This window comes from Petaurus breviceps, unplaced genomic scaffold (assembly GCF_028583685.1).
Source record: "Petaurus breviceps papuanus isolate PSGF00001 unplaced genomic scaffold, PetGlider_PUasm1.0 186, whole genome shotgun sequence".
NCBI classification, from domain to species: domain Eukaryota; kingdom Metazoa; phylum Chordata; class Mammalia; order Diprotodontia; family Petauridae; genus Petaurus; species Petaurus breviceps.
The window spans coordinates 30565098-30576105 of record NW_027185798.1 but is presented as its reverse complement, the minus strand read 5'-3'; the positions used below and the strand labels follow the sequence as shown (position 1 = coordinate 30576105).

The window sequence follows — 11008 nt, the reverse complement described above, 5'->3', positions numbered from 1 at the left end:
GCTCCTCCTGGAAGCGGTCGTCGACGTCCGCATCCCTCAGCTGACCGAACCGGTCCTGACGCTGCAAGACCTCTTCCTCGCGCAGCTGCCTCTCTCGCTCCTGACGCCGCTGTCTCTCTTCTCTCTGCTGTCGGCGTCTCTGCTCTTCCTCCAGGAACTGGCCATCCTCCTGCCTGCGGGGCTTAGAGTAGAGTTTGTTCTGCCGACCTTGGACTTCCCTTTCCAGTTGCCACTGCAGTCGGAGGCCGCGGCTCTCACCCTGCTCGCGGGCCTGTCTTTCTTCTTGAGGTCTCAGCTTCCGCTCTTCCTCCAAGACCTGCTCCGCACGCTCCTGACGTCTTTCTTCACGGCGTTCTCTTTGCCGCTCCCTTTGCTGCCTCTCCCGCTCCTGTCTTCCGTATCCTTCTTCTGCGAGCTCCTGTCTCTGTTCGCGGCGGCGACGCTCTCGTTCTAGCTCTTGCCTCAGTTCCCGCTCTTCTTCCCGGATCTGCCTCTCTCTCTGTCTTTCCCTCCCGGATCTTTGCAGCTGCTCTTCCTCCAGGCGCTGCCTCTCGCGCTCCTGGAGTCGCCTTTCTTGCTCTTGCCGCTGCAGGGGCTCTTCCTTGGAGACTCTTGGCCTCTCCAGCTCCTGGCGCCCTTCACTACGCTGCAGCTCGCGTTCCCGTTCGACTCTCTGCAGCTCTTCTTCCTCTTGGAGTTGCCTTTCTCGGGCGCTGCGCCTCCTCTGGTTTTCCTCTTGTGACTTTTCCCTCTTTTCCTCTAGTTTAACTCGTCTCTTCTCTTCGTTCCCCGTGGCCTGGCTAAGTGCGTAATAACAAGCTTGAGCTATTTTGAACACTAGCAAGAGAAATTCGTTGCAATCAACAGAACCGTTACAATCTCGATCTAGAAGTTGCAGGACCAGTTCCACGGTCTGGGGGTCATGTGGTCTCTGTAGGAAAATAGAGGAAAAAGAAAATTTTGACAATCTAATGCAGGTTTCTGGAACCCAAGAATGGCATGACATCTTTTGGTGACCCCTGTATGTTTTTTGAGGTCTTACCGCCAAAGAGATTCTTTTTCAAGCAGTATGAGTATCACCTAGAAGACTTCGGTTCAAATCCCACTTCTGATGCTTACAACTAGTGTGACCGTGGGCAAATCATTTAGTCTCTGTAAGATAAGGGAGTAGGACCAGATGGTTTTCGAGGTCCTTTGTAGATCATGACCTACGATCCTATGTACTCCCACTTCTGCTGCTTATTAACTATATGACCTTGGAGAAGCCACTCAAACTATGAGCCTAAGTTTCCTTAACTCTGAAATGACGGACGGGTTTGGCCAGATGATCTCTGAGACCCCTTCCAGCTTTCGCTCCATGATTCAGTATTGCAAGCCTTGTTGCCCCTTTGTAAGCCAGGCATTTAATTTAAAGGTCATAGACACTGGGAATGATCATGTCTTTTGTTGTTGTTGAGTCTTTTCAGACTCTTCATGACCCCTTTTGGGGTTTTCTTGGCAAAGATAGTGAAGTGGACCGACATTCCCTTCTCCAGCTCATTTTATAGATGAAGAAACTGAGACAAACAGGATTAAGTGATTTACCCAAGGTCACACAGCTAGTAAGTGTCTGAGGTCGGATTCGAACTCAGAAAGATCCTTCTGATTCCTAAGCCCAGTGCTCTATCCACTACGCCACCTAGCTGCCCTCAATTGTCCTATCTAGACTCCATCCGCCCATCCATCTATCTTTTTATCTGCCAACTAATTTTTCAGATTCATTTCAGAGCGATCTCAGACCCAGGAAACTCTATTAATCATTGATGTTGAGAATAAATTTGCATTCATCTTCATGCATAAGTTGGGGACTGTGAAAACCAGATTTTGAAATAGATGGGTAGTGCCACATATACCTGTTTTGGTAAGACCCATCAGTTTTACACAGACCAGGAAAAGATTGTTTTTCATAATGAAAAAAAAAATCACCTTCTAGTAGAACCAAACTCTTATTATGGCAGAATTATATTAGAGAACAAACACAAATTAGCTAAAAGTGTTAGGAAGTAGACTTAAAAATCCCTTCTACAATCAACATTGTTTTGGTATCTTTGGTAGTAATATTCTCAGCTTTTTATAAAAGATATATCTGCATCATACTCAAGAGAGGTAGTCTAGGGTAAAGTTTATGAAACCTGCCTCCAAGTTCCATCTCTGATACATATTGACTATATGGACCTGGATAAATCACGTAATTTTCAATACTCTAGGGGACTTGTAATTGCAGAGAAAGGTGGAGATCTGTATTAGTGGAAAGAATTAACTTATCTGGGAGTTCCTAATGTCAATAGAATCACAGGTGCACTTTCTCTCCTATCAGATAGTTTTCATACCTTTGAATACTACCTTTTGGGAATCTTGATAGCATTACTGAATACAATTGAGTTAAACCCACAAAAAAAAAAATGCCTGAACTAGTCTAGACCTATGCGAAAGTGACGTTACAAGATACTCCCAAATTATTTCCTTGAGCTATCCCAGAAGAAATCACATTTCTCAGGATCTATGAAGAGACCCTTCTCACTTTCTTTTGTCAGTTCTTACCCGGAGGATATCCCCAAACTCCCTCTGCAGGAGATCCTTCAGGGCTTTTTTGCTCAGTGCTGTTCCATCAGAATCACTTTGTGCATATTGCTTGTAAACTTCGATGATATTAATGATGCTTTTCAGTAGCTGAGGCATTTTTCCCTGCAAATTTAAGTAAACCTGGAAGAATAAAACAGGGCAATCATGGAATCACTGGACTTGAGTTAAAGTCTGTTTCTCTACTCTTAATTAGGTTTCAGTTCCACTGTTCTAGACAGATGGTGTCCATTCTAGCTGTTTCTAGGGAAATAGTAACTATTTCCCTCTGAATAATTATATTTATTTATACACCAGGAACTAGTTTTCTACTTTGGTCTTCAAAAGCATTTCATGTATGAATATTGCTTTTAGAAAAGAAAGCAGAACCACCACACCCAGAAATAACTGGCCGTGTAACCTTGAGCAAGTTACTTAACCCCAATTGCTTAAAAAAGAAAAGAAAAGAAAGCAGAAACATTAATAAAAACGATTTTTAAGAGGAAGTATGACATAATGGAGAAATTACTAGACTTGAAGGCAAGAAGATATAGGTTCAATTCCTGCCACAGGTGCTTACTAGCTATGTCTTGGTTTCCTCAACCTTTCCAGCTCTAGTGTATTACCCCACTTTATTTATACAACACTTTAAAAACTTATGAAACACCATATATACAACCTGGGGAATAGCAAAGGAGTGACCGAGAGCAGAGGGGTAGGAAGAACACTGGATTCTGAGTCACAAGATGTGGGATTAAATCCTGTCTTTGCCACTAACTTGCCACTTGGCTTTGGAAAAATCACTTCATCTCTCTAGGACTCAGTTTTCTTATCTGGCAAATAAGGGGGTTGGATGGCACAATCACTGAGGTACCTTCAAGCTCTAAATCCTATGAACCTGTGAATCTGCTTCAAGTTAATCTGTAGTCAACACTTGGTTGTTCAACTTTTGATAAATTTTCATAATATATTCTTCATTGGTACCATTTAAAAGAGCAGACAAAGAAATAAGACTTAACTTCTTTGGGTTTCAATTTTTTTTCATCTGTAAAATGAGGAGGTTATTCAATAAACCCTAAAATTCTTTTCACCTCCCAATCTGTGATTCTGTGGGAATAATGTTAAACCAGCCTCTCTTGTTGTTCATAACCAGTTCTCTCTAAAAGTGAGCAATGCAGGAAGGCAAAAGATATGGGTGAAGAGGTCAGAAACTTTCACAGTCACACTTTGAAGGGAAGTCTACTATGCAGACATGTAAAGCACATACATGCATAACATGTGCATAAATATGCATATTAGCAATTAGAACAATGAAATGGGCATCTGACTCCCCCCAGGTTATACAAACAATTCATAGAGAAGACAGAAGTTAAACCTACAAGTCATCCATTCCATTCCCATTATACCACCGTTAAATATCGTTCCTTCCAAATGCTAAAGCCAGCACCTAATGATACAACCACCAAGTAGACATTCAGCTTGAGATACCACATTTTCAAATGAAGGATGTTATAAAAGTTAACTCAGCTCCCCCACACATAACACCTGTGAAAAGCATCTAAAAGATCATCCCTGGGAGGGCAAAATTACGAGGTCAGACCCGATACTTTGAAAAGTACTGACTTTTTGGTTAACTTTTTATTATAAAACAAAAAAGTCACTTAAATCTCACCAATGGAGTAGGATCATCCTCTCTGCCAAATGAACTTGTCAAGGCTCAGGCAGAAGGAGAGCTCTCAATCAAGCAACTCTATTGGCTTACATATTTTGCCTTGACTTACCTATTCTCTTTGTCATAATCAACCTCTGAAACCCATAACTTGATAATCACTACAGCCACATTGAAGAAAACAAGGAAACATGGAGAGGACAAAAACAGCACAAGATGCAACTATTATACAGGATGTCTTAACAATCTTGGAGACGTCTTTAAGGTTAAACTGCCCCCAAAACTTTTGGGACACTATGTAATAGCCTTGAAGAAGAGCTAAAATAGAAAGCTCTCTAGGACCTAGTTTATAAATAACAACTTCCAAATGATACAAAGACAGAGATTAGGAGCCTCTGAAAAGGGGTCAGATTCCTGACTCCCACAAAACCTTTCCAAATGCATAGGTCCTTACAAACATCTCCCCCAGGCTCAAAGCGAAGCATCACTAGGAAGAACAAGATCCCACAGAGTGGGACTTACCACTTCACCAGAGGAAGAAGTCAAGTGTTCGTTGACGAGGCTGGCAAGGGTACTGAGCATATGGGAGTAGGGCCTTTTATAGGGGTTTTAATTGTGCCCTAGAGAGCCACTTAGGAAGGAGACACCCACTCTATGAGATGTCCTGATTCATTCTCAACCAAGCCCAGCTCCACCTCTATCTCCACGAATGGTGTGTTTATTTCACCATATGCACACGTAGCTGTTTAGCACAGGGTGCATAGCCCTTGCTTGGCGTTTTGGGTGCTGGCTCCACCTAACCTTAAGCATATGTGTATGAGGTTGGGTAGAGTGGGGGAGGGGGCATTGGGAGACACTTGGAAGGAATTTTAACTTTTTAAAGTTTCGAATAGTTTCTGTATCTCAGTTTAGTTGAATGAGGAGATGCTTTACAAAGCAGTAACATACAAACCATTGAAGTTCACGTTAGCCAGATTGTTAGAAGAAGTAACGAAAGTTAATCTTTTACTTTGACATAAGACAATAACAAAACTTGATTTCCCCACCTAAAGATTCCTGAAGTTAGTGGGAATCTGCACATGATTACTCACTGCGATGGTTCTATTTCAAGCACCAGAGATGAGGAGTGTTTATTTGTATATGTATAATACATATAGGCACACACCACACTCACAAATACATATATATGTACACACACGCACATACACATGCACATAACACATACATAAATACGCTTTCCCAAAAGGTATTCATGGAACAACATTCACACTTTTTATTTCTAAGTCATCTCTCTGAGAATCCTTTACCAAACTTCAAAACACAGCTCAGCTCTGATCTCCTTTATGAATCTTTTCCTGAGTTGCCTAGTTACTAGCATTCCCCCTCTTGAAAATACTTTGTATGTAGTTGGTATTTATTTATTTATATGCCTGTTCCTCCTATATTCCTCCTAGGAGAAAGTAGGTCCCTGAAGGGCAGGGACTCTTTATCTTTGTATCCCTAGCACCAAGCATCCTAGTGTCTTGCATCTAGTAGGTTTTTAAGAAATGCTTATTGAACTGAATTGAAATAGGATTTTATATAGGTGACTGACTTCTTATATCAATGGCAAGTTGTTTTGGAGGTGATTTTATTATTATTATTATTATTATTTCTAAAACATTCATAAAGAGAACTTGAAATTGGGGAATTCCAGTTTTGGAAAAATCACATAAAAAGTTTAGTTTTTCTTATTTCATTAGCATATGAATGCCTCTGGGGGAATAAACTTGGTGTAATGCATTACTGCAGAGATAGTCATCGTACTGGACCCAAGTTGCTAATGGTTATGACACCTAAGCACTTTAGTCTGCTGCTCTTCTAAGAGACTCATTAAGCTAATAGGTCATTCTTTCCCATTATATCCATCAGGACTTTCTCAACATGGGCTGGGATTTGCAATTTGAAATGCTGTTTTATTGTAAAGAAATGAATTTTATTTTTGTTCATCAGTACTTCCTCCCCATTCATTTCAAAGCCTCTGAAGCACTGGGGCATGAGAGCTTGATGGAGACCATTAAATGATTCAGCTGTGGTGCGACAGATCAGTTCCCCCTTTTCTCCTGTAGAAGACACTGACTTTATAAAGGTTTGATGATCTCAATGGCACCTTGGAGCTTTGAAGATGCAATATCTCAGGACTTCAAATGTAGCTTTTTTTTGTGTGTGCAAGTTGGTCAGAATGATGCAGAATTTAGTTTTGTTTGTTGGCTTATTCAGCATCAGTCCAACTGAATAATAAAACACCAAGTTATTTGGAAATGAGAGGAAGTAGAAGGATTCTAGCAGGGGTAGCTCAATAGTGAACAAGGGTAGCAGTTGCTTCCTTGTGCCCTGAGCTCTGTGAACTTAGGGATATCTTGGAGGGTCTAGGATGACTAGTTATAAGTTAACCTTTGGGATACAGTGCATATTGAGTCTTGGGAACAGCAACTATGCCTTTTGCTTTGGCACCCCTTGGCATGAGTCCCATAGTAAGCCATAAATCCAATAGACATGGGAGCTGTTCTTCAGGTTTTCTTAGAACATCAGCTTGAACCCTGACTTTTCTTAGGTAGGAATAGCTTTTTGTCTTCTAAGTTGTGTGTATTTCATTAAGACCAGTTTCATGTGCTGGCATTGGGTTTGCTTTTAATTCTATTCATTTGTATTTGTTCCTGACCTGCTGGGGACACCCAACTCAACTGAAAGCTTGGATTCTTGGGTTTTGTTTCTGGTTCTACGACCAGAATGCTATGAATTGACGTGGTCTCCTTGTGATTAGTATACCCTCCAAAGAGTTGGGCAGTACATGGGTACTTTGAATGGAATATCATTTGCTATATTTATAGGATTTTTGGTAAAGCTAAACAAATATGGGGGGAGGTAAGAGCACAACCATGCTTTTGAACAACATATAAGAGAGTGCCTGAGGAGACATTGGTTTTACCTTGGAGACCTCATGTTTGTTTTTTCAAAAGAACCATAGATCTTATTCCCCATTGATGGGCATTTTTATGGTTATTTAAACTTAAGGAATCGAGTTCACTATGGATTCAGCACCAAGGTTTCTATTGAAAACCTACATGAATAGCAAAACATTACCCTCCTTCCCTTTATCCTGACCTGCCTCAGTGGTGGTTTCAAATGTTTTGGAGTTTTATTTTCTAAAACAAGGTCAGATATTCTCTAACAAAGCAGCCCTTATAGTTTCATAAATTAAATCCCTGCTTAACATGGTGTAATTATTAAGCAAAGACATCCTTTTAAAAGGAAGACCTGTGGTGACATTGGAAAATGGAGATAATTTTGGTTGTTTTCCAGCTCCCTGGGAGGTCTGCAGATTATGGAAAATTATCAAGCAAGGACAAATTGGTTCAGTATATTCTTATGTAAGGGTGATTGGTAATCCTTAGAATCACTTAGTTCAGATTCATCTTGGTTTGTCAACAAAGAATGGAGATTTTTATCAACACATCTCCACATTCTTTATTAGCAAACACATCTCATTTATCCTTGTTTTTATGCAGTGGGAGATGGAGGCACCAAGAGGTCAGAGAGCATTCTGGATTTGGGACAAGGAATGAAGCCCAAGCATCTTAGCCTCCAGGTGTGCATGAGTTGTCTCTCAAACCAAGGGCCAGAGGCTAGCCTATCCATAGAACAAAGGGATTGGGTTTCTATTATTGCAGAGATGCTAAGAAGAGGAAATGAAATTTGCATCACTTAAACTGCCCACCATATTTCCTAGCCACCCAAGAATTTAATATTTACAGACTCTTTAGATAAGGACTGTAGAAAATGCACCAGATTTTTGTAATCAAAATCCTGGGGTTGACTTTGCTACTTATTACCTGTATTACCTTAGGCAAGTTACAAACTTTTATAGGCCTCAGATTTCTTTTTATCTGTAAAATGAAGGGTTTGGGCTGGATGACCTCTGAAGGACTCTTCTAGTTCTATATCTGTGACTCTTGAGAGGGTAAGCAGGGATATGTTGGTTTTGTGTTTTTGCATTAAAATAAATCACCAGCTAAGTTGAGTTCCTTTAATCTTTATCTCATTCCTCTATTTTCCCATTCATGTAGCCAACAAAAGAAAACACCAGATCCAAGACTCTGTAGGATCCCATTAAATTTAGGTGCTAGATCTGCATTCCAAACTGAGAAACTAAATGGGGATAAAGGGAGCACTCCATTTGGTTTCTTTTGAGCATTGAACTTCTTTGGATCCTAAGTTTGAAGATGAACTCTGAAGGAACCTTGCTCTTAAAAATGCTGAAGGAAGCATCAATCAGGGCAAAGTCAGGTGACTTGAAGGAAGTCATCACGGGAAGAAAGACATTCTTTTTTTCTGAGCCACTATAAAGCCTTAAGAGAGAAACAAATGTGACTATTTCTTTGAGCTCCTACACACTAAACTTTAGTTTCAGATTTTGTCTTCCCTGACAATCCCAAACCCACATTCTCTGAGGCTCAAGACCTCACCCGTTACAGGGAACTTTCCCTTCTCAGTCCATTATTTACAAGACACAATTGAAGATTTGACTATGTGAGGTTTTGCATTCTCTGGTTGTTTCAATGTGTTTTTCTTGTATTTACAAATAAACTGTAAATTAAAACTCAAGATTCCTCTGTCTTTCACTGGTTCTTCATCCCTTTCAATGACCTAGCATAACTTTGGGCTCATAGCAATTGTTTGATAAATAGTCACAGACTAAAAATAACTTTATTATCTTATAGCAATTTAAATAGTCAGCAGCTTTGACCTTTGAGCATTTAGATCAGGGATGAAATTGTTGGTTCATAGATGGTATTGTAGGTGGGGGAATGAGCCAAAATGAGGAGCTGAGATTTCTGGATTCTTTTTCCTGGTTGGCATCTGCCCAAAGAGGTGACTTTGGGGACCTGAGCATCAGGTTACCCCTGTGTCAGATGAGCACTTGGAAAACAAGAATCCCTCCCTCAGAGGGGAGTTGTGATAATTACGACTTATAAAGCATTTTGTGATTCTTAGATATGAAATAGCTAATTATTGTGATCATTAATAATTCTTAATTTTTATCTTCTCTCAAGGTAAATTATCTTCATGTTAATTGCACCCCCACCCTGGTGGTAATTACACCTCTGAGAGTCAGCAGATGCTTTAATCCTACGTCATGGAAGAAGAGAAGAAGCTTGTCATAAGGAGAAGTGGAGTTCCTGCTGACCGGGTGCCAGGCCTCTAGAGGGGCCATTGTCAAGCCTCCTCTACCATGTTTCACTCAGGATCCAGAGTAACTGAAGTTCCTACTTCCTTCTCACTCTTACCCTTGTTGAATGCTTTGAAAGATTTTTTCCTGTCCTTTAACACAAGGTTCTCCAAATCTAGTAGCTTTTTGAGGTCACTGAATAATATTTCAAAGTACACTTAATTGGATAAGTGAATTCAATTCCTGGAGAATGACTAATACTCAGGTAAGGGAAAAAGGATAGCAAAGGTCTCTGAAGTTCTACTCGGTTCCCGAGATTTCTCAGAGGATTCTTCTTAAAGATTGCTTTATGAAGGGAGTCATCTCTCTGAAGTACAACATCTTTTTCTTTGCATTTCTTGGCTCTTAGAAAGACAAAGCATCATCCCCTTTGAGATTGAGTGGGGAAGTGTCAGATCATTTGAAGTATTATCCCTATTGTGTATACAATATAAACATATGCATATATAATATATTATATTGTACATACATATCCAACATAAACTGTATATGTACATACAATATAAATATGTGTATACAATATAAACAACATAAAACCTACTCTTTTCTAAAAGGATCTGGGAAGTTGATCTTTAATAAGCATTCAGGATTGGGGAAGGAAAGCTGTCACACATCTACTCTTAGGAAAGAGCCCCATCAACAGGATAACCTTTAGTTATGTTGACATGGATCTGATTTAGGATTTTTTGATCCCAGTTATTCTGGAGTCACCTTGGAACTCAGTAGGTGTTTGTTGAATTCCACATCTGTTCAAATACCAATGTCATTTTGGCTTTTTGAAATAAGCTCAGTGCTTGAAGTGAGACTGGGGAGAGCTATATGCCCATCCTTGCTAGTCATAGGATTTTAGCATTTGGAGCCAGCAGAGAGCTTAGCAATCAGTCAGATCAAATCTCTGCCTTTATAGAGGATGATGGTTTTTATTCTTCTTCCCTATTTCTGGAGTAGTAAAATGATCCTGGCTCATCATTTTCACCTCTTCTTTTCTAGCCTTTCTGTCTCCTTTCAGTTTGGATATGTGAGGTGAGAGCAAGAAATTCAGGACAGTGCCAAAGTTATGAATTTCGGGGACTGGAAAAATGACCACTTACTAAATACCATTGACTTTTGAACAAAATGTGGAAATTTGTAAAAGGGAAAGGGTTGTGAAGGAAAATGAGTTCCATTTTAGACATGTTGAGTTTAAGATGTTTGGGGGACATCTAGTTTGAAATGTCTAATAGGCATTGGTGATGTGGATTTGAAGCTAAGGTGGAAAGAATGAGACTTGAATCATCTGCTTAGAAATGGTGATAAAACCTACGAGAGATGATGAGGTCAGAGTGAGAGAGGGAGAGAGAGACGGAGGGAGAGAGAGAGAGAGAGGGAAAGAGAGAGAGAGACAGAGAGAGAGAGACAGAGACAGAGACAGAGACAGAGAGAGACAGAGAGACAGAGAGAGACAGAGAGACAGAGAGAGAGAGAGAGAGAGA

At 40.3% G+C, this 11008-nt stretch overlaps 3 protein-coding genes across 5 annotated transcripts in view; all 3 read right to left on the bottom strand.

Moving 5' to 3' along the window:
* TCHH (trichohyalin) overlaps positions 1-2718 on the bottom strand; it is a 7102-nt gene extending 4384 nt beyond the window's left edge. The window contains 2 exon segments of the mRNA XM_069089975.1: positions 1-931; positions 2581-2718. The exon segment at positions 1-931 is cut by the window's left edge and continues 319 nt beyond it. Of these exon segments, the coding sequence (XP_068946076.1) occupies positions 1-931; positions 2581-2718 (1069 nt within the window).
* Positions 1-11008, bottom strand: part of S100A10 (S100 calcium binding protein A10) — a 462639-nt gene that overhangs the window by 160631 nt on the left and 291000 nt on the right. The gene's annotated exons all lie outside the window — the stretch shown is intronic.
* Positions 1-11008, bottom strand: part of S100A11 (S100 calcium binding protein A11) — a 399965-nt gene that overhangs the window by 97957 nt on the left and 291000 nt on the right. The gene's annotated exons all lie outside the window — the stretch shown is intronic.